Source organism: Sphaerodactylus townsendi, linkage group LG03, assembly GCF_021028975.2.
Source record: "Sphaerodactylus townsendi isolate TG3544 linkage group LG03, MPM_Stown_v2.3, whole genome shotgun sequence".
Taxonomy (NCBI): Eukaryota; Metazoa; Chordata; class Lepidosauria; order Squamata; family Sphaerodactylidae; genus Sphaerodactylus; species Sphaerodactylus townsendi.
This window is the reverse complement of record NC_059427.1, coordinates 122514329-122538391: the sequence shown is the minus strand read 5'-3', so window position 1 is coordinate 122538391 and position 24063 is coordinate 122514329. Positions and strand designations below refer to the sequence as shown.

General features: G+C 45.0%; 1 protein-coding gene across 1 annotated transcript in view; it reads left to right on the top strand.

Moving 5' to 3' along the window:
* The first annotated feature begins 753 nt into the window (after positions 1-753).
* SLC9A3R1 (SLC9A3 regulator 1) overlaps positions 754-24063 on the top strand; it is a 60447-nt gene continuing 37137 nt past the window's right edge. The window contains exon 1 of the mRNA XM_048488003.1: positions 754-1496. Coding sequence (XP_048343960.1) covers positions 1038-1496 — 459 coding nt within the window. The 5' untranslated portion in view covers positions 754-1037. The remainder of the gene's footprint in view (positions 1497-24063) is intronic.

The window sequence follows — 24063 nt, the reverse complement described above, 5'->3', positions numbered from 1 at the left end:
TTGCTGAAGTGCTAAATATAAGGCATCCCTTGAAAATAAGATATAGCAAAGTTTTTGTTTGGAAGCATGCCTGTGGACCAGAGCATGCAGCTGTGGAGCAGAAAAATAAGACATCCCCGGAAAATAAGACATAGTGCATCTTCGGGAGCAAAAATTAATATAAGACACTGTCTTATTTTCAGGGAAACACCGTAGCTAACTGCACCTATCACAAAAGGTGGAGGACCAGAGTCCCCTGGTGTCTGTAAAATAGAATGTAGATTTTTTTGTAAAAAAAAGATTTTGGAGAGAAAAAAAAGAAAAAAACACTAATAAAGCTGTGTTTATTGCCCCCTCTCCCCCTCTCTTTAACATCGTTTGAAATCTACATTCTTTCAACTTTGGGCTGTGTGCTGAAGACGAAATTCGATTCTCCTGGCAAATACATTTTCTTTCCTGACGAGCAAACTTATGCCTTCTTCGTGCAGGGACGGGTAATAAAAAGCCCATACAATTTAGGAATGCATTATTTAAAGTTTCACTTCAGAGAGTAGTTTCAGTTTGGACACTTCCTAACATTCCGGCTTCCTGGGAGGCGCGATAGATAAACTTTTCCTCCACCCCCCGACAAGACAGCCAATAAAGGAGGAGGAGGGGCGACCCACTTCGCTATTTACATAACCCTTCCTCCGAGCCCATTGTTTCCTTCGAGGAGCACGTTCTGCGCCCCTCTCCACTCCTCCCTCCTCCCTGTGTCCCATTGGTCTAACGATGCCCTCCGGGAATTGTTCCCGCCCCCTTGATAAAGTGGCGCTGACAGCTCCTGGGACGCTCAGACCCGCGAAGGAGGCGGAGCGGCTGCTGCTGCGGGCTGCATTTGAAGGCGGCGTCCTGTTGCTCTCGGGTCATTCTGGGCCCGCCCCGGGAACACCTGCTGCTGCTCCCTAGCCCGGTAGCCGAGCCGGCGCTCTGCAGGCCCCGTCCCCTGGGATCGCCTCTGCATCCTCCTCGTGCCTTCCAACTTCTTGAGCGACGTTTGGCTGGCCTCCAGGCGGAACATGGACGACGGGGTAGGGAGCGAGCCACGGCACTTGCCCCGGCTGTGCTGCCCGGAGAAGGGGCCGAACGGCTACGGCTTCCACCTGCACGGGGAGAAGGGCAAGGTGGGCCAATTCATCCGCTTAGTCGAGCCGGACTCTCCGGCTGAGAAATCCGGGCTGCGTGCCGGCGACCGGTTGGTGGAGGTAAACGGCGAGAACGTGGAGAAGGAGAGCCACCAGCAAGTAGTGAACCGCATCCGCAACTCGCCGGGCTCGGTGCGCTTGCTGGTGGTGGACGCCACGACCGACGAGCGGCTGCAGAAGCTGGGCCTGGAGTGCAGCGAAGAGCTGGTCCACGCGCTGCCCGCGGAGCAGGCGGAGGAGCAGAGCGGCGACCCGGAGCCGCGGGAGGTCCCCTCGCAGCAGGAACCGGAGAAAAGCAGCGAGGAGGGGAAAGACCACCACGCTGCCCCGCCGGTAAAAATCTGGGTCACTCTCGGAGGAGAGAGACGGAGGGGGCTGAGGGCGGGGGAAAGCCGCGAGGAAGATGAGATACGGGGCGATTGGAAAAGGTGCAATCCCTTGCTGGCCTACTCAGAAGTAAGCCCCGTTGTAGTCCATGGGGCTTACTCTCAGGAAGGGGTGCGGGTCAACAGCCAAAAGCTCCCCACGACTACATCCTCGGGTCGGTGAAGAAGTTACGCCACATGCACTAGTGCCTTTCGCGCAGACGGGGCCACCTGGCAGTGAAGTGGCGGGCAGATTGCCGTGAGCTGACCTGCTGGCTGGCTGTGCCGGCAAGATCTCGGACAGGAAGGGATCCTAATCCCGGGGGGATCGCGGTGGGTTAAAATGTGGCCCTGAGTCCCGCTCGAGTGGGTGTGAAAATTCAAGCAATGTGGCTGCTGCGTGCACGTCTGAGTCGCTGGGAGCAGAAACTGGCTACTGATCTATGAGGAAGTCTTAATGAAGAGCCTAGTCCTCCCCACCCCCTTGACTCTGCAGTTTCCTGCGGCTTTTTCTGCAGCGGGTCAGGCAAAGAGCGGCTCTTCCTTTCTCTCCTGGTGCTGATGAATAGCCCGACTCTGCTTTCGCTCTCGCCTCCCCTCTGTCATTATGAAACGCGACCTCGTCGTGAAAAGCGGTCGCTTCCGCTGTGTGTGAGCTGAATGCAAACCCCGCTGACACCCGCAGGCGCGGGGAGTGCCGCCGCCGAGTCTCAGCTTGCGGGGGCGGGGGGGGGGGAGGAGGTCGGGGGGGGGCGGGCTTCTCGTGGGCCCTGCCCCAACTGCAGTCAGCTCCTTGCCAAGGCCTCCAGTGCCAGTCTGGTATCCCAAATGGGTGCTGGAATAAACTAGAAGGGGAAGAGCAGGGTGTTCTTTAAGAGGCACAACCGGGTTGGTGTTCGGTTTCTTCTTGTTCTGTTTCAGCTTTAGATCATCCAATTAAAAAGGACCTTTCAGTTATTTGGTGCTTCCTGGCATTTGCTTTTTGGTACCTACCTGGACCTGAAAAGAGGCATTGATTTGTGATACCTTTGCAGGTTCAGCCGATACAAAAAACGAACGCCTCAGTTTGTTCTGTTAACCTGTTCTCAAAAGGCCAAATACATTTGGGGCCAAAGCTTTTTTTGAAAACTCTTTTTGGGGGAATGGTGCCCCATCTTTACTTTTTAACTAGCTGTCCAGTCTCTTCTATCCGGCCCTTCCCCCGAAGAAGGACTTTGATCGTTATATCCTCTTGAAAGGTGTTTTTGTTAGATTATTGAACTAAAAATTACAATATTGTAATACAAGTGATAATTTATTACAGTAACCCCCCAAGTCTTCAGTATAGGATGCGATAAAAAGAGAAGGGAAGTAAACCCAGTGAAACGAGAGATGTCAATGCTAACTCCACTATTGGCTCTGAAAAAACCTCTATAATCTGTATAAAAAAGGGAATTTTATATCACTTAGAAATTTCTATGTTGCCTTGCCAGGATACCTGCCAAGATGGCTTACAAAATTAAAAAAAAATAAAACCGACCATCCAGAGCATAAAACACAAAGCCACTTAAATCTGTTCTTAAACTTCTCTAAGCCCAAAAACAGACTATAAAATTATGTTAAGAAGATCATTCTCATGTTAAAAGCACGGGTAAACAGACACATTTGGCCAGGGCCCTGAAAGAGGACATTGTAGGTGGGCCCTCTGAGGAAGGGCAAGATATACCACCACTAAAAAAGCTGTGTCTCTGTTGTTTGCCTTACCTCCAAAGGTGGGGGTATGCAGAGCAGGGCTTATGAGCAAGATCTTAGCTGGCAGGCTGGCCAATGTGGGAAGACCTGCTCCCAAGCCGCTTAGGGCTTTCAAAGTATGAACTGGCAAAAACATCAGTTCAGTACAAACAAAACTCTTTGGCCGTGTTAGTGAACCAGAGAAGGCTCTGAGCTCTAGTAAGTGTTTTATACTAGCCAAGAAAGAGAGCATCTCTGCTGAGTCGTTTCCCTTTCGCTTCTTCTTGGGTGTTTGGCTTTATTTTTTTCATTTTTAGATTACACTCCTACATGTCTGTCTATAGAAGGTGGTGCCTGCTTTTCTTTAAACACACATGAAGACTTTCATTGTGTTTAATGTCTAAAAAGAGAGGTGCTAGGACTCAGACAGGTGCACGCACCCTATCATCTGTTGTAGAAGTAACTGAAACACAATTTTTGTGGTTTCAAGTATGTGCCTCTTGCTTTGAAAATGAAATGGCCCCAAGTGAAGCAGGAATCCCAATCTCAATAAGGCTGTTATCACTTTGGGAATTTAGAGACAGTCCTGGTCGTTGCCACAAAATGGATACTTGCCACTGGATGTGTTCAGTGACAGCAGACTACGAGAGTCCAGGGCAACTGTTGACTTCAACAGTGGTACCTGCTTCTGACTGAGTGCATCCCCTAGATGCAAAAGCATCCTTCTCCGAGGGTATAGAGCAGTGATGGCGAACCTTTTTGAGACCGAGTGCCCAAATTGCAACCCAAAACCCACTTATTTATCTCAAAGTGCCAACACGGCAATTTAACCTGAATACTGAGGTTTTAGTTTAGAAAAAACAGTTGACTCCAAGGCGCACGTTACTCGAGAATAAGGTTGGTGAAGCGACTGTGCAATGCTTCGAATGGGTGAATCACGACCCTAGGAGGGTTTACTCAGAAGCAAGCCCCTTTGCCAGCAACTGAGCTTACTCTCAGGTAAAGGATCATGCCCAGGCAGCTTAGGTGTGTGTGTGTGTGTGGGGGGTGATTTTCTGCCCCCCCCACATGATGAACTCTGTGCACGCGTGCCCACAGAAAGGGCTCTGAGTGCCACCTATGGCACCTGTGCCATAGGTTCGCCACCGCTGGTATAGAGTGAAGCTGAGAGTGGCTCTTTGCTTCGGGATAGAGTTTCCAAAGAAAGGGAAGGGTTTGCTCTCTGTATGCCCACTGAAAGCTTTCCAAGACCAGGAAAACAACCAAGCAACTGTAGTCTAACCAAGGAGACACAGATGTAATATATCTTCTTGGGATGAGTTTAGCCTTTTGCTGCTTGGTCCTGTGGTAGGAAGAAGCCTCAAGCTCCTGGCTTTTTCTGTAGCGTTCAAGCATTTCTGGATTTCTTCCCTAGATTCTAGAAGCAGGAGGGTGCCAGAAAATATATTATTGGGAGCCACAGCATCCCCAGGCACCATTCAGGGATCACTGCACCTAAAACATCCCACTATATAATACCCAATGTGTACAGAACATCCGAGCCAACCAGGGCTATAATGGTGGGTTCTGGTAGCTCAAGGGCCTTTCCAAAGCTGCCACAGAAATCTTAAAAGCCGGCTAAGATAACAAAGTCTGCGCATGGGCAGTTGTTCATTGGGTGGAGGGGGGATGGATTTGGATAGTGGATGAAAACACAGGTAAGAGTAAGTGGAAAGGGTAAGACTGAGCCACCTGTGTTCTGTCTTTATCTTGTTCACCCACTTCTCCTCCTCTTGTGGCACTGGGATGGGGAGAGGCTGGTTGGGAAAGAGAAGGCTAAGCAGCCATTTGGGAAGTGATCCAGAAAGGGAAAGGCATGGGGGTGGCAAGCTGGTATCAGGGGCAGGTCACAGTGGGTGTGTGAATGAGAGAGGGAGGGGAAGCAAGAGGCAGTAGTGAGAACAGAGATGAGATTTCTTTGGCCTTTTCTTGTAAAAATATACTATGCCACATGCAAGGTGTGTAATGAAGCAATTGGGTGGGAATCACTGGCTAAAATTGGCAGTGAGGCAATAGGGAAGTCAGCAGAAACTTGTCCTTCCTTGGAAAGGAGTTCCCAAAAACGGGAGTTTTGTATGATTCAGGGCCCAGCCCTTGTATTGGAAGAAGTTTCTGGAGTTAAGTCCTGAGACAGTTGAAGTCTGGGAAGTTTTTTGCTGCTAAGGCACTTGCTGAGAAGCATATGGTTTTGCAAGTGAACATTCCCATGCTGGTCTTTCTGTGGTGGACTTGGGAGCTGAATCTGCCACATTCTGGGAACGAAAAATAAAAAACAGAAGCACAGTAATGTGAATGGCTAATTAGAACAAAAACAACTGTGCAGGAAGCGACTTATGTAGAGATTTTTACTGCTCATATGAGAACTGTTTCCCATAGTTTAACTATAACGAAAATACTTCATGACTACTTTTACAATGGAGAGTAGTATGAACATAGCTTTGTAGACCAAATGAGTCTTGGTTGAATTGCAGCGTCGGAATGTTAAGCAGAAGGCAAATATCTCATGTGAACCTGTTCATGAATTGTGGTTAATTTATCAGTAGTTATCAATTTATGATTATTTAATTATATTATGAATTATTATCTGTTCAAATGCTGAAGACCTTTGGTCCAATAAGCTCAACAATAAAGGAAAGGAATAAGATCAGTCACATACATGTTGAAAATAATATTCAGAATTCTGAGTTAAAAATTGAATACATTGAAAGACTGTCCCACACTAGTGGGCATCATAATACCTAGTGGTGATGGGTTTCTTGGGTGCTTAATTTTTGTGGTGAAACAGAGATTACTGCCTCCCGCTGTGACTTTGAATTTAGAAGATATCAAATTCCCATTTAACCAGGACTCATTTGGTCGACAAAGATATATTCATGTTGTCTATCTCAATTTTGTAAGCATCAGTTAATCTGTGAACAAAAGCGGACATTTGTAAACATACTACCAAGAGAATTTTCCGTTGTAAATATGGTCATGAAGTATATTTGTTGTAGTTAATAAATAATGTTAGTATGTTAAGCTGTGGAAATAAATTCTCATACCAGAGCAGAGCAGTAAGATGTTCTGGGAACGGGCATGTTGGCAAGGAGACAGGTCTGCAAGTGTTAAAGTACGTGCAGGGAAATGTACATCCTGCTGTAAATCAGTCAGATTTTATTTACAGCAGGAAAGCAAGTGGCAGATAACTCTTATGAAGCTGAGAAATAATACGATTGGAAGCATTTCGAACTGTCTGTGTCGGATGATGGAGAATAAGTGTGAGGTTAAAGTGCAAACCATTCACAAATACAAAGCAGGTCACCTGAGTGGTGGAGGCTTATCTGGTGAACCAGATGTGCTTCTGCACTCCTACATTCCTGCTGGGTGACCTTGGGCTAGTCACGGTTCTTCAGAACTCTGTCAGCCCCACCTACCTCACAAGGTGTCTGTTGTGGGGAGAGGAAAGGAAAGGAGCTTGTAAGCCACCTTGAGTCTCTTTACAGGGGAGAAAGGTGGGGTATAAATTCAAACTCTTCTTCTTTGTGCACAGATACACGAATGGCTTATCTTCTGCCATGATGCTGTTCTGAAATATTTAATAGACTGAGAAATAGGGCCTCTTTGCTTGACAATGAGTCTTGTAATGTAGGTCAGGGGTGGGGGGGGGCACACAGAATGGTTGCCTCTTGAAGTTCTTGCTAAGATGCCAAGCTTCCTTTTTTGCCACAGAACCTGACTGTTTAAAGAGCCTGTTGGGTCATCTGAGATCCAACAGTCTTGAGCTGTGAAAGGAGATTTGTTTCATGCATGTTTGATAAACTGCCTGTCTAACCTCTAGTAAATTTCCAAGGGAGAGGTTTGCATGATCACCAAGGCCCCAGATGGATCTTGTAGTTTAGAATCTAAACTTATTATTTTGTTTGAATTAGTTGCTCACATTCTTTGTCCTTTCTGCTTTTTTAATCATACTGAACAATTACCCAATCTCTATTTTTAGTATCACTCTCTCTTAGAAGAGAACAGCTAATTCTACATGGCAGTGTGGTCCCCTAAAATAGAAGAGAAAAGATTTCAGATGCTGAATGGGGATTTTATGTTCATTGTCATTTAGGGTCCAAACAAGAAAGGTAAGCAAAACTTAACCCTATAACACTAGAATTAAGTACCTGGAAGGTCAAGAAAAATGCATACAGGGTCACTAATTTTAAAATTATAGGAAAATATCAATTTTTTACAGATTAAAATCATCAAAATGTGTTAAGGGTCCGTAACAGCCTACATTAGAAATATAGTATTGCACAAAAATAACACAAATGGCTCCCACAAAACAATGGGACCTGTTCATGTTATTTATGTGCAGTTCTATATTTCTAATGTAGACTGTTCTGACCCTTATCATATTTTGATTATTTTTAATCTGTAATGAGTATTTTTTTCTATTTATAATTAGTAGACCTGTATGCTTTTTTCCTGACCTTTCAGGTACTTACTACCAGCATTCAGGACCTGGCTATGGTAGACATACTGATGGGCCTGATGGGCGTCCATGAGCTTGACAAAAAAAAATCACCTGCTGATGGGCATCATAACATCTAGTGGTGATGGGTTCCTTGTGTGCGTAATTAGCCTTGATCCTACTGGTTTTAGTTTGTGGATGACACTATGGTAAGTTACCTCTGTAGATGTGGATGCTGAAGTGAAGTTATGCAAGTGCAAAGGTGGAGTGGTATTTGCCATAGGAACAGTAGCAGATGGTGCTTCATGCTTTTTTAAAAATAAAACCTCCCTCGATGCATTTTATTACAGCCAGACTTTCTTTTGATTTTAGGGCATGATTTGAGTGGGGAAGGGGTTAAGAACTGTCATAGGACATTTGCAGGGATGAGCAGATGGCTGAGGGATTGGTTAATTGCCTCCCTCCCATCAGCTGAGACTTCTTTCACATGCGCCCCACTCAGCATCAGAACTGAGACAAATATACTGTCAGGAGACCTCTGTTCAATACATAAATTGTTGGTCTGTTCTAAGTTTTAGTGTGTTGATAATTATATCACTTTTCCTTAGTTTCTTGACACAAAATACAGACCCCCAAGGTATATGTGGTTGTGAATTGGAGTTATACATAATGTATTTATAGTGCTGGACAAAGCACTCTATTAATTACTAATGTTATCTTCCACCCCCTGTGTATCATTTGAGGATCCCAAGCAGCTGCTCTAACTTCAACTCCCCAAAATATTCTTAAAGAACATCCCAGAAGAGCCCTATTTTCACCAGTACTGCAGTAATCTTGTTTATGTAACTGCTGTGCTGGTTATGTGTAAATAACACCTGTCACCCCTTGACCCTTGATATTGTGTATGCTCCTTAAAGTTGTATGCTTGTATGTATTGTATGCTCCTTATGCTCCTGTTGGTTCCCATGCCAAGAAGTAATTCCTGCATTAACTTTGCTGAAACTGTAGGCCACCCTGTTGGGGGAGACATGAAACAATTCAGTAAAATTGTAAACTACCAAGGGCGAATCCCAGCATATAGTTAACCTTTTCATAGAGATATCTATGGATGGCTATATTGGCCTAAACAGCATGGAAAAATTAAGCATGAGCAATGGCTGGTGATGATCTCATTGGCAACACATGTTGAACTGAGATTCTGCTGTAGTAGAACAACCCTGTGGCCACTTTTGTATGTCACATTGAAGAAGCACTCCCAAAGTTAGTGGCATTTGCTCGCCATAAACAGCTGAATGGGATAACTAAATGAGGAAATTTGCTTTTTATCTTTTATTGCACTTTTATGGCAGATGATGTCATCAGGTTATCTTAAAGGAATGGGATGGTAGCCTGTTATGAAAACTGCGTGGGGTTTGCTGTTATCTAGCACATTTGTGTGCCACTAGGGACTTTCTCGAGGTGGCTTACAAATAATGAAAAGGACAAGCCAAAATTATCAATATAAAAATAAACCAGAGGCATAAAAAATTAAGCAGCTTAAGATGGCAATGTCCTTGAGCACTTCACAGACTGGAGGGGAGCTGCAGAATAGATTGAAATGAGGGGACTGTGTTGGCTTCTATAAAGCTGGGCTATTTTATCAGGGCAAGTGGAAAATGCCTTGTTGAGAAGAGGGCTTGGCTCTTTGAAACTTGAGTACTTTATTGCCCCGTGATTGCATGGATAGTTCTCCGAGTAGCCAATTCAGAGGTCTTCTTTTTTAGGTTAAATTAGTTATAAATACGTGAAGTGGGAGAAGCAGTTCACAAACCTCCTTTCAGGAATGTTGGTGTGTTTTAGTGGCTGCAGATTTGAGCTGCAGTCTGGAAGGCCTTTAGTTCAAACTTTCCTTCTTTGGAGAACTGCCTAGGCAGCCTTAGGCATGCCACCTTTTCTCCGTCCCTTGAATACGGAAAGCACAATAATAGTAACTGTAAATAAGCTCTGAAATGACTGATGGAGTGCTGTGCAGGGCTGGTCCCAATAGGCTTAGGCCCTTTTCAGATTACTGCTCTAAACCGGATGTTATCCGTTGTTGGCCTGATTCTGTGTAAAGTGATACAGGGACGGGTGTTTCATATAGCTGATTTCAAGCCATCTATGAGCCTTTTCTAAAGTGCTCTGAAGCGCTCTGGCCATCTCAAATGGAACTTAGCTTGTTTTCCTGCCTTTTTTCATGGCATGTTCTTTTCATTCCCTTTTAACATTCTAAGATTAGTGCTATAGCTCTATAGAATCGTAGCAATCCAGCGCACCCAAATGCTGGTGATACAGCAATTCAGTGCTATATCACCAGCATTGGGGTGCTGTAGTGCTATAGTTCTAATCTTAGAATGTTAAAAAGGGTGAAAAAGAACACGTCACAGGAAACAGGGGTGGGATCGGTGGGGGAAGCAGTTCTTTTAAAAGCACTCCAAATATTTTAAACAGCACCCTGCAGTGATTCGGAAGCACAGGGAAATACTGAAAAGCCCTGAGATGCCAATGGGACACAAGCAGCTTTGTCTGAACAAGTAAAAAAAAAATTCTGTTAGCTGCCGGGAGCCAAAAAGGTTGTGTCTGAAATGTCACCAAAAATCCGTTAGCAACCGGCTTCTAAAATGGAGTATAAAGGCAGTTTGAAAGGGAACTTTGTTTAGAGTGGGATTGTGCTATCAACTTAAACCATAGGTAGTGGAATGGTAGAAGGGTAGACTTAGTATTCTCACCAAGCCAGCTATGTCTCAGTTTAAAATTATATATGACTGGCTAATAATTGATTACCCGTGTTAAGTGCCAAGCTACCAGGTTCGCATTTAAATTGGATCTTCTTACTGTGCACGTAATGAAGGTAAAACACCTTCCAGGTCCACAGATTCCAGATGGGTATCAATTGAAGGACTGATATAAATGTGAAGCCACCCTCATAGAATACCTTATGAGTAAACAATTTTATCTCTACCCAGCATTGCCTTTAAGTAGTATCCCAGTGGTGATTTTCAACTGGCAGTTGTGAGAATATTCTCTATTAATCGGGAATAAACAAGGATTAATACAAGATTTAAAGCACTCCTCCTAACTGGCCCTGAAACAGGGGAAGCAAATCCATCTTCATGCTGTGTGCTCTGTAATAACTGTCTGACCTTTCTAAATGACCTTGCAGCAAGGTTGTGCTAACGTCACATACTTTTTGTGCTTCCTTCTGAGTTGCAAGCCATGGCATTGCACTTTAGATTCTGATCTGATGCTATGGTGGAGATACCCTCTTTCAGTTCGACTGATTTCATAAAAGCTGAGAGTAGTTACTTCATGAATGCAAATGCCTTGTATGACAGCATGCGAGATGGGGCTCTTAAGCTATTCATGCCAGTCTAGCCAGCATCCTCTGAGGCCTTGTCTTACGTTACAACATTAGAAAAAAAAATAAGTAGGGGATCTGGAAGGACTTGAGGGGAGGAGTCTTATTTTCCACTATTCCAATGGTTCCAAACCTTTTTCCACTCACTTACCCATTGGCAGCCTATTTCCCTAAAATTGTACCCTCATATTTGCAAGCCCATGACTTACTTTTTTTCACCTACCCACAAACACTCTGGCGTGTACTCCTGGGGGTATTCATACCTCAGGCTGGTAACCACTGCTCTATTCCACTGTTTTCTCTTCTCTGGAAGTCCCCATAACCGCTCCCCTTTTCTGGCTTGTCCTTCCCACCCACGCACCCACCAGCCAACCTATCTTTATACGGTCTACCTGTCTTCAGTTTTTTCACTGTCACCTCCCTCTAGGAAATCTGTATGGTGCTGGTTGCCTGGCTAGGTCCAATTGCATGGTGGAGAACTTGCAAAAATGTGTGGAGGGCCCCTCTCTTTCCCTGTATCCCATTCCCCAAACTACCACTTAACCCCTATCCTCACCTTCCCTTCTTTTTCTCCTTCCCAACAGTCAGTCTAATGCACTTTTCTGTATCAGTGGGACATTTGAGTAAGTATGTACAGGATCAGAGTGTCTCCTTTAAGAGATATGTGATTGTTTCTAATATAGTAACGCTGCAGAATCCTCTGAAGAACCTCCTTTTGCCTAACTGTGTGAATTGCAGTTTTGAGTTGGTATTCTTCCATTGAGGGAACTCATTCAAAAACACACGGATGGTCTTTTCTGATGTCATGTAACTCTCATTCCTATGTAGTCTGAATATTTTAGGGTGCAGGAATGAAGTGTTTCCAAGCTTTAACTTGGGTGGGGGAGGGTTGCTGGAGAAAAGAAATGAGTCTGCTTTTGTAAGCCCATGCTTGTGGCCAGAGCTTTGACATGTGGCTGGTAGGCGTCTTGCAATTTAATGTTGTAACATTGTAGGCAGAATGAGTAAATTTATACTTGAAATTGGTGTAGTCTGATTGCATGCTCCAGCTGTTTTGGCTGTAGTCAGGCAAGGAGTCAGAGTCTATTTCTGAGGTCTGGTAGAAAGGTGTTGGACTTTGCTGTCAGTGCTGAGCTATCACTTGTTCAGCACATGTTAATCGTTCTCCTTGTTGAACTTTAACCGAAGAACATTAATGGCTCCTTCCCTTTAGCCATCTTGATATATGGTAGGAGTGGCAGGAACAGTTTTCATGGTAGAATGTTTCAGCTGTTGGTTAGTAGAAGATCCCCCCGGCAGAAGTTCATATTTAAAGACTGGTGTTTGGAAAGGTGTTGCATCTAGCTTCCTACTCACTCTAGACGATTTTCTTGAGTTCTGTCAGAACTGTCTTCTTCAGTAGTTGGTTCCTCAGTATTTTTTTTCTTTTTTGAAAGAGAAGTTTTGTCTGAGCTGACACTCCTGTTTGGAGCATGTCTGGTTGGCACAGCCATTCTGTGTTGTGACAACAGAACTAAGAACATCATGGAGAGGTAGAATATTGGACAACCAATTGCAGATTCTTCAGTAGACAGAACATTGTTGCATAGCAAAGGTCATTAAAAGCTCCCCTCAAAATAAAATAACCCCTTCAAATATTGTGCCAGGAAACACAAATGCTATAGTCTAAACGTTAGGCATGTGATACAATACCATTTTTACAAGCTTTTGTTTTTTCACAAGTGCCAAATAATCTGAATAGTCTTTCTAGACAGAAGGAATTGAAATATGGAAAAATAGGGCTAAATAAGTTGTTCTCTGTGGCAGTATCAGAGAGCTATAACATCTTTCCATATTCCTGTTAACATGCTGGGCAACCAGAATTTGTGTCATTTCAATGAAAGGTTTTTCACATAATCCAGTTAAAGCTGCAGGTGAGGAAAACGTTACTTACTAAATGTACAACATTCTTCTACAGTGTACTCTGGGTATCCTATACCATGATTATTAAATATTAAAACACTAAACAAGAGACCATAGAACAAAACCAAAAAAATCACATCAGAGAAGCAACAGCAAGCAGATACTTAAAGCCCATCAAAAACTGAAGAGTGTTTCTGCACACATTCTTGTATTGCCCAAGATCCTCTGACAAGATTTGGTCTAACATAAAGGTGTCTTCCCTTGAGGACTTTTCAGGGAGATTGTCAGTTAGAGATCCTTACCAGGCATGTATGAGTTACAGGGTCTTTGTCTTTAACCATTCTGTTTGAAAATGATAGGTAGAGTGCTATACATGAATTTTTGTAAATGAACCTTGAACGCTTATTTGCCTCTTCTGCAGATACATGGAAGGCTTCTGGCAAAATGCTTTAGACAGAGAGTCATGTGCAGGTAACACTTACTGTGAGGAAGCTGAATTTGCATATCGTTCTCTCTTAGAGCTTGTTAATTATTTACTTTTGACATTTTCAGAGTAATTGATAAAAGCCATCTTTTATTTGCACTTCAAGCCTGTGAGGTAGATCACTGCATTCTTGGATGTGCTTTAACAAAGAATGAAGGGAAATTATCTTCCTTACAGACATGAGCTCCCTTGAGTGGTAGTGATACTTCCAGATAGGTAGCCATTGTAGGCTGTGCAGCAAAGATAATGGTGGAAGTAACGATATCTAGCATGCAGAGTCACTGAAAAGAAGATGCAGAAGGGGGTGGGCAAATGATCAACTAGAAAGGGCTGTAAGGTTACAGACTTTTCTATCCTTTTGTCTAACCTCTTGTCTATCCTTAGACTGATAATCTCAGGTCTAATTTCCTCCTTCTCAGAAGTCCCTTCCTCTTCCCTATTCTTAGCTGGGTAGATAGCTAGAGGTTTTCTGTCTCTTAGTTTTCCTATTTGAAATATAGTTCCCTAATAAATATTTAACGTTATCTTTAATCAGTGAATCTGCACCTTCTCTGCGTCATTAGTACTCTTACAACATTGGTTATGGGCCCAGTCTCAGCTACATTGATGAAAATAAAAGTTTGCCTGAGGCTCAGGAGATCATGAGGGCAAAGACAAAGAAGTTAAGATGGCCATCTCCTGTGGAGATTGGCTTGGCCTTTCTTTGAAGCATTGACAGAGGTGAATTACAACTCCTGACCCATAGGGATGAAAGCATATTTACAAAAAGAAAAACTTCAGAGCATAATTTCATTGAATAAACTGACAGAAGTGGTCTGGCAAGTACATTGGGATGAGAAAATTGACCAGGTGTGGGATTATATAATTTCATCTTTTTCTTATGGCTTGCTTATAAAAATAGCCAATCTAGAAACAGCTAAGGAAGTTTGGGAGGAATTAGAAAAAGCTTTAGGGGAAAAGTCAGCACAAACCTGCATGTTTCTTTAAAAGCAGCTATTTACAGCTCGATTGTCTGAAAATGCTTAACTTGGCTGATTAGATCAAATAATCAGGAGAAGGCATTGAAGAGGAACTCTTGATGTTTATTTTACTAATATCCCTGCCTGAGAGTTATAATACTTTTGTGACAGTATTACAGGCTAAAAATATTTTCTGTTAGCTGAGGTCATTAAAGAAGAAGAAGAATGAATCTGGAGACAATTTATACAGAGAATTAATAATGATCTGAAAGCCTTAACTGTATGGGCTTAAAAAAACAGCTGAACTGTCCATTGTGGGAGAATGGATCACTTTGCCTGTGAATGCAGATAGACGGATTAAACTGGTGGTCATCAGAAAACAGCAAGACTTAGTGGCCGTTTGCCTTTACAAAGGTCATAAATTCTGCTCAGGACCCTCTCAAGCTGCAGATAGCCTTGCTAGAACACAGATAAACAGATTCTGTTAAAGAAAACATTCATACTAGGACCAGGAGGATTAAAGATGAACATTTGGGTCCTTGATAGTGGATGTGCAACCCATTTACAGGAGTTTTTGGCAAAACATGGAATAGAACATTGTATGACTGTGCCTTTTAGCCCAGAAATGAATGGCCTATCAGAGCGCAAGACCTGCTCCCTAACTGAGATGACGAGATGTATACTGCATGAAGCAACGTTGCTACAGAAATATTGGGCGGAAGCTGTTAATGCAGTAACTTACCTGCAAAACAGAGTACCTGCAAAGCGTGTAAATAGCACACCATATAAACTTTGGTTTGGGCACAAACGCAGTGTGAACCAGTTGAGAGTGTTTGGATCAAAATCATATGCTTACAACCCAAAGGAAAAGGACCATTGGATATTTACGGACCATTGGATACTTGGAAATGGACCATTGGATATTTGCTGGGAAGGGTCCTTCTCCTGGGGGATAGGAGGCCATCTTGGTGGGTGATTTCATACCCCAATCTCTGGGAGGCAGGAACCTGAATTTTCAACTTCCTGTCTTGTCCTTGATCTCCATTTTGAGCCAGTATTTTTCCTGCCTCAATCGGGAGAGCAAGGACCTCAAGCTGCTCCTTGGATTTTGCTCATTTGTGGAATCTTTGTCCTTGTCTTTCTGGTAGTTTTTGTCTGGTGTGGTCGTGTGTTGTTTCCCCGGTAGACCTGTCCTCCCTTCCTGTTTGTGTGGTTGTGTGACAGGGAGTACAAATAGAAAAGGAAGAAGAAGGTAGCTATCTTTTTAACCAAAAGCAGAAAATCTTGGAATATGAATATGAAAAATGCTAAACCAGTTGGAACTCCTATGGAAACAAATTACTTGAATCAGGAAGGAACAGTGAATTTCTACCTGAGAAGAAGCTCTCTGACACGCCCTGATATAACAGCAGCCATAGGAATGAGGTGCATAAAGTCTGAGTCATTGAACACTAGACTAGAATGCAGTCAGGAGTCTTGCCAGATAGCTACGTGGCAATAGTCATCTGAAACTAAAGTGGCCAATAAGTGAGAATCCCAAGCTGGTGGGGTATGTGACTGCAGACAGGGAAGGAGATACAAAACCAGTGGACCCCTGTTCTGTTATGGAGGTGGGGCAATCAGTTGGAGCAACAGAAAGTAAGAAAGTGTAGTTGTAACAATGACCGTAGCTGAGGCATGCAAACAACTTCAGTGGATACTGCAACTGATGCAGGACTCCTCAGAGCAGATAAAGCAGTGCTGTGGGGGAGATCTGTGCTATTTGAGAGCAGGAAATAGGTGCTGCAATAAAATGGCCCTTTTGGGTGGGGGGGATCAATACAACTGGTTCCCTTATGGCCTGGGTTTCAATCAAAGATCACTAGGAGGCTCCACAAAATGTTAGATTCTAAGGCAAGCATGCCTCTATATTGGAGCCCGATGTTTCTAGCTGAGTGCTCCCTGCAGACCTAAAGATGATGCTTCCTTGACTCTTCTGAAGTACCTCCTACTCCAGGGTTCCCAGTCTTTCTGAGCTTGCAGGCACATTTGGAATTCTGAAAGCCAACCTGACAGACATGGTGGGAGCAGCCACAAATGACTTCAGTAGCACACTGTAGATCCTTGTGCTGTGGTGGCAGTTACTGCCAAAGCAGCATTTTAAAAAAAATTCTGCGCAGGCAATCAAATCACCAATGGTAAATTAGACGCCTTGATTGCCAAAAGCCCTATCTAGCCATTGAAGCAGAGAAAAGCTAGGTTTGTCTGTATAGTTAGGAGTAGATGTTTCGAAGAAAAATCAAATGGGCACCTGGAGACAAATTGGCAAGAGGCATTTGTTTGTTGACTTCATCTATATTTTGCCTTTCTCTCTAGTGGATACCCAAAGTGGTTTACATTGTTCTGGACTTCTCCATTTTATCCTCACATCAACTCTGTGAAGTAGGTAAGCTATCAGATCTCAGTCTGATTCAAACCACTTCAGCACACTGGCTCTCATGCCTACACTGCACCAATGGGCATCACTTTGGCCCCTTCCGCACAGGCAAAGTACACCGGGTTGCAGTCGGGGTAAAACAACCCTTGTTGCCGTCAGGGCATTCACATGTGTACATGCAGGCAGCGAATGACCGCGGAAGCAATGCGGGTTGCCGTTGTGTCTTCACATAGAGGCGCATCCCCCCTCCATTGCATAGCTACGGGGCAAGGCAATCCTGGACCTCCACAGCCACACTGCTGCCCCTGCGTAACTTCACAGCAGAGAGGCAGGGACCAGGGGGAAAAGGGAAGCACAGCCAAGTAATGCGTTTCTCAGGGCAGCTGTTTGCTCATGAGTGGCTGCAACCCGCCTTAACACGAAAGAATCGCAGATAGCGTGATTCGCGAATAACCCATTTGGGGTGGGGAATATGGGGCGGACTCACATTAGAGGCAGAAACCATGGTCCCTTCCACACATGAAGAATAATGCACTTTCAGTGCACTTTCACAATTGTTTGAAAGTGGATTTTGCTATTCCGCACAGTAAAATCCAGCTTCAAAGTGGATTGTTCTGCATGTGCGGAAGGGGCTCATGTGAAGTCCCCCCCCCCCCCAAAAACGGATTTTATCCCGTTGTTACCCTGGGTTTATTAGCCTGTTCGGAAAGGACCTATGAGCATCAGTGAGGGGGAATGTTGACTTTGACTGAACTTTGGGAACATTTCTCCCTCAGCCTGTTAAGGGTAAGTAATCAACATTGCTTTAAGGTTAGGTCACTGCAGCAGGGTCTAATTTTCGCATTAGCAGTTTTGCTGGTGTTCAGCTATACCACCAAGTAGCTCTCTGCTAAGAAAAGCATTCTTTCATTTCAGGTAGGGCTCCCAATTCTGAATGTTCTGTTTTTATGTGCTTTCAGCGAGCCTTTGCAAATGCTAACTGCCACCACCTACAACATATCTGTAAAGCAACAGCTTCCTCGGAACTGGAACTGTCAGTGTTAACAAGGCAATCTAGTGTGTACTGTTCGTTCCTTTCCTTCCCACAAACAGGAAGGACATCTCTGAGGCGAGATATGCACTAGCCCACCTGATCTCATGTGTGACTTGTGGCTTTGGATACATGATAGCAACTTTGCAGTTGTTAAGTGAGCACCCTAGGTTTGTTTTGTAAGTTACTGTGTGAAATTAATTGCAGGGCGATGAAAACAAGTGTTGGGGAGACTCCAAATATAGCAGCCTTTCAAATTTGACTGTCATTTCAGAGGCAAAGTTTGAATATCTTTAAAATGCAGACCTAACTGATAAATATTTGTAGCATAATTTCTTCTGTGTTTGTGGCCCCATTGTGTAGAGATTATTTCTCTAAGATTTCATAGCTGCCAAGCAACCAGGGTGAGTTGATCATTTTAACTGACCTGGAAGTTCAGAACAGTAACCAAGGCAGGGGTTCCCTCCTCTTGTTTTTTCCCCTCCGTCACCTCTGCCTGTGTACATACGATGCAGTTTTTAGAATCTGGACCTTTCTTATTTCCCTCCACCCCTTACTACCTGCTTGGTGAAATGTACTTCAGCTCAGAGGCTGAGCAACTCACATGGGGTTTGAAAAGAAGACCAGGGAGGCACATACAGATTTGTTGATTCTCCCCATTCTAGTGGTCAGGTGCATTTCTAGAAGGATGCTATGGTGACCTTTCAATTAATGTGAAATCTTAAGTTTATCTGAAACACCCTGTCTCATTCAGTGTTGATATGCATTTCTTATGCCCCTGTTTTCTAGACTTGAATAACTGTGTTTGAATGTTAGAATTCTTATGAGCAAAAACCAAAATGAAGCTTGATTTCATATGCCCAGAGTGCCTTTTCATTTTGCTTCACTTTATAGAGTGAGATCAAGTGAAGGATCTTCCTTGGGTTGGTCCTTTTGTGTGGAGATTGCCTCCTATCAGATTCAGAACTCTGATGAAATTGCTGGGTGTAGAACAAGACTGGAATGAATTTTGTAATCATATCTTGGGACAGATTTTAATTGTTAGTTTCAACTGTAGCACTGAGAGTAGCACAATCTGCCCTTACTCTTTTATATACTGGGCAGAGTTAATCTTCCTGAAACTTGCCTGCTTTAGACAATATTTTAAAAAGTAGTTTACATTTAGAAAGGTCTGTATAAGGTATTTCACAGTCAGTAGGCTTGCCCTGTCCCTTGAATTTCTCCATGGCTCTTAATCAGTGGTTTATTATGCATGTGTGATCTGACCTGCAGTGAACATACATTCCCTCCAGGGCAGATTTTCTGTTGCACAGAGGTTTCCCCCATTACGAACTCACTGTGAGGCGGGTCAGATAATCCCTGCAGTTTCCAGAAGCAGAGAAAGTGCAGTTTTCCCATTGCCTGCATAGGGAAAGCAGAGCAGCATCCGTTTGCCCTGGGAGCAACCTGGAAGCAGGGGCAGGCAAAATGGCGGCCTTGGAGCAATCAGTGTTGTCTTCTCAAATGTCAATAGGGAAGCAGAGGGAGACCCTACTGCAGAACAAATCACCTCGTGGTAAGCAGAGCATGCATAAAAGGACAGGGTATGACTTCTCCATAATCCATGCTTCCCATCAGCATATAACCTTACTACTTGGCCAAAAGATCTATATTCTACAGAGAAGCTCCACCATTAGAACCAAAATAGTTTATGGAAACATGTCAGAATGGAAGTGGGATTTAAGCACTGTAACAAAGTTAGTTGAGTGTTCTGAAGTTGGTGTTAATAAAGATTCATTGCCACAGTAGACTTCTGTCATACTGGTACCTGAAATGCTGTGTAACTTTTTACCCTGTTTCCCCGAATATAAGACAGTGTCTTATATTAATTTTTGCTCACAAAGATGCGCTATGTCTTATTTTCAGGGGATGTCTTATTTTTCCATGAAGAAGAATTCACATTTATTGTTGAACAAAAAAATGAACATTTATTATATACTGTACAGTAGTTGTCATCACAAACCAGCATAACTAGACAAAATGTGAATCCTATCAAGAATTTGTGCCTTCCCTCCTTCCCTATCTGGGGTGGTCTTGACCCTGTCTGAGACCCTGGTTTTAGGGAGTCTGTCATTCAATAAGGCTGTTAGCCACAGAGTGATTGCTGTCCCCACCTCAAAGTCTTCCAAGACTGCAGGATGTCCCGGGAGTTGTTGGAAGAGGCACCACCCAGGGTTTGCCTCTTCCCTAGATACTCTCCTCTTTTCCCCTCCTTCTGACCTCCCTCAGGGCTTCCAATTCCCCCTTCCCTTCCTGGTAGCCCCTTTCCTTTTGCAGTTTCTCTCTGTTGCTCTCCCCTGTCTTTGTGCGTCTTCTCTCTCTCTCCCCTTGCATTTCTCTCTCTTCTGTTTTGGCTCCCTCTCTGCTCCTGTTCCCTTTCTCTTTCCTTCTGACTTTCTCACTGCTCCGTTCACTCTCCCACTTCCTCCACCCCAAGCAGCCTCCCTGCTTGCCCCCCAAGCTGTCCCCTCCGGCCGGAACTGGCTGCACGCCGCCAGCCTCCCTCGTCCTCATCCCGCACGCTTTCTTGACCTTGGCCCAGTGACCCTTTCCCCCCCTCTTAGAAGACTCGAGGGGCTTGGGCTGAAGCTGTTGCTAGGCTCACAAGAAGTGAGACTGCATGAGTTAGGGGCTGCTAAGTCCCTGAGAGGGGAATCCCGTCCAGCCCCCTTTCCATCTCCTGCATGAACAACCACACACCTAAACCTCAAAAGTCACTCTTTGCTTCTTCCAACGGGGCCTAAAAGTCACGCTAATTCTCCCTACTGGCCTAAGCAGCGGTGCAAAAGCGCTGCAGAATCCAGCACCCAGCTAGGGAGCTGTTTGGTCCCCCTTCCCCCACTTCAGCCGTGCATGCAGAAACCGACCACGGTGGCGCTTTGCAGGCCGCGGGACCCATTGCCAAAACAAACCCCGGCCTGGGCCAGTCTCTTTCCAACCAACCCAAATGTGCCCAGGCCCGGGGGCAGAGGATTCGCAGTTTTGCATCTCCAGGCATCCCACTTGAAAAAAAAATGGGAGGGAGCAATACCCACGATCCTTCCAGCTGCTTGCAAACCATGCTGGTATGCGATGCTTGCAAGTTGCAACCCCCGGGCCGTTGTGGGGGGGTGCAGGGAAAGGCTGCAACTTTGGGGTCTTTTTGCAAGCTGAAGCTTGCAAACTTGCAGGGGTGTGGGGGGGAAGGAGGAGGTGGTGAGGTGGAGAAGCTGGGCTTGGTAAAACAAGAGGAGGAAGAAGGAGCCCTGCCGTGTGCTTTGGGTGAAGCTCCCTGACCACCGCCGGGACTGACCTCCCTCAGCACAACAGAGGCGTCCCTGTCATCATCCCCTCCCTGGGGAGAATAGGGGAGCAGGGAACGCAGCGGCGAGTGAGAGGCAGCAAGGGTGGCGGAGGGGGCAGCGGCCGAGGGGCCCTGGCAAGGTGAGCCCGGAGCCTTGCAGGCGTGGGGAGGGGGGAGAGGAAGGCAGCAGCAGCCCACTTGCTCCTGTGCCTGGGCGCTGCCATCGCTGCCGGGCCGGCTGAGCCCCACCAGCCAGAAACAGAGGCTGGACTGGCCCTCGAGCGCAGGTTTTAAATGCCCACTCTGCTGCTCAAATCGGCCAGCTAGCTCTGAGGGGCGGGCAGCAAAGTCTCAAAATGTATTAGAAGAGTTTTTTTAACTTACTAGAAGAAGAGGAGGAGTTTGGATTAATAAACCACCTTTCTCTCCTGTGAGGAGACTCAAGGTGGCTTTCAAGTAGAAGGCGAGAGGGAGAAAAGAGGCACGACGACCTTTCCCAACGTGCACAAAGAAGCTGCTCTTTCCTCGGTGGCCCGAGGTTTCTTTCTATGGGAAAGAAAGGCGGGGTAAAAAGCCAAACGTTGCTGTTGCTGGTGCACTTCCTCCAGGGGCCGCTCCACAGCTTCCTGCTCTGGTGTTCTGTTCCGTGGCGGGCAAACAAAAACTTTGCTACGCCTTATTTTCGGGGGGTGCCTTATATTGATCACTTCAGCAAAACCTCTACTATGTCTTATTTCATGGGTATGCCTTATATTCGGGGAAACACGGTAGCTTTACAGGTAATGGTATTATTGTGGCTCCACAATTCTCTCATGTTCTGAAACTCCCTGCAAATCTATGGAGCTTCTCATGCACATGCACATAGTTGGCATGTCCTAAAGAAGCTCAGTTAGCTGCTCAGATCATATGAGTTCATCAATAGTCTCTCTCATTATTGTACAGCATTCAGAGGCCTCTTCCTATTAAAGTGGGGAGAGATTCAGCCAAGAGGTGTAGCGGCTGGCTCTGTGGACTTCAGCCAGATCGTGAAGCGCAATGAACCTGCACTGTAGCAATGGATTAAATGCTTTTGCCAGCTGCTTATCTGGGGCTAAGGCTCCCCCGCCCCACCCCCCGCCCCCAAAGTTTAAAGTCCATCACATGTTGGGGTTAGCATTGAGGCATCAGGTCCTATTCACCAGCTGGGGGATTTGCATGTGTCAGAGTGTCAAAGTCCTGTTTACTTTATTGGGTTGGCCTTGGCCTTGTTTGCTTAACCAGCCTAAAGCATTTTTCTGCCAGGATGTAATTGGCAGCAGCTGGTAATTTGGTCGGTTGGTTGTTGAGAGACTGGAGCAGGAGAATGGAGGCTTCTGGGTTGTGTTTTGGTGGACTGCTTGCACATGCTTATCTCAGTGTTTCCCAAACTTCCGAGAGCCCAGGTACATTTCCCCCTTAATTTAAACCTAAAGTCATGCTTCACTGTCATTCATACAGGTTTTATTTTTGAGGAACAGTAAGAACTGATCCGTTCCAGTCACTGTTTCAGTACAAGTCATTGTAGGGGAGGCTCCTCTGCAGGTACATAATTTTATACTTTCTGGCCTGGGAATTATCATGTGACCTGATCCAGAGAGGAAGAACTGCTTGCCTTGAACAAGAACAGTAAACTGTGTCGTCATAAAGTCTGCCTACTTTCTTTCTCTTCAGCCTTGTATCAGGAGATTATGGTGACTGGACCCTCATTCTGGGTTGTTTGGCGTTGTTGGGGGCAGTTTGGGGCTTGGATGAATTCCTAGGTAGTGCCTCTGGAAGTCCCTCAGAGCTTCATTGTTCCTGTGGGCTGCTACAACTGAGACTTGTGTGTGCATGGGTTGGCTTGCTTTAGAACAGTGATGGAGAACCTTTTCGAGACCGAGTGCCCAAATTGCCACCCAAAACCCACTTATTTATCGCAAAGTGCCAACACGGCAATTTAACCTGAATACTGAGGTTTTAGTTTAGAAAAAACGGTTGGCTCAGAGGCGTGCATTACTCAGGAGTAAGCTTGGTGGTAGTCGGTGGCTTTGCTTTGAAGCAACCGTGCAACTCTTCCAAAGGGTGAATCACGATCCTAGGAGGATTTATTCAGAAGCAAGCCCCAATGCCAGCAACCGAGCTTACTCCCAGGTAAAGGATCGTGCTTTAGTTCTTCGCATGAAAATCAGTGGGGTTTAACAGTGCTTAACAAGGTTACCTACACTGCTTCCCCAAAACTAGGTCTTAGGTTTAATGCTAATAATCGAGCCCAGCGGCCCAGGCCAGCATAGATGTGGGGGGGGGGGGGCACTCTGTTTGCGCGTGCCCACAGAGACGGCTCTGAGTGCCACCTCTGGCACTCGTGCCATAGGTTCGCCACCACTGCTTTAGAACTTGTAATATAGAATTGCGTACTAAGTGTGCTGAGTTTCATGGGAAAGCATCGTATTAGGTTGCAAATAAAATATAAAAATACACCCTTTCTGTTTATGATATTTTCAGTTCTCGTGGCCTTGACATACCTGGAAAGGCATGTAAGTGTTTTGGGTGATTCTAGAATGACTTCTCCAGAACTTCATGCAGCATCTCCAGGCCCTGTTTAAGTAGTAACTGGTTTTCAGTGATGACAGAAAATGTATGTGCCCTAGTTCTTCCAACCACCATCTCCCCCCCTCCCCTGGCTCATTGTTCTAGACAATAATTTTGTCTTGTTTACACTGAATGAAATCCCCTGGACTGCTACTGTGACACAGTTTTTGGCCTAGAAACATAAGTCTTTATCTGGATAAGCTAAAAGTGAATCAAGGATGTTGTTGCTGATCTTGAAAAGTTTTCTAATCAAGAGTACAAAATGTTAAGAAAACG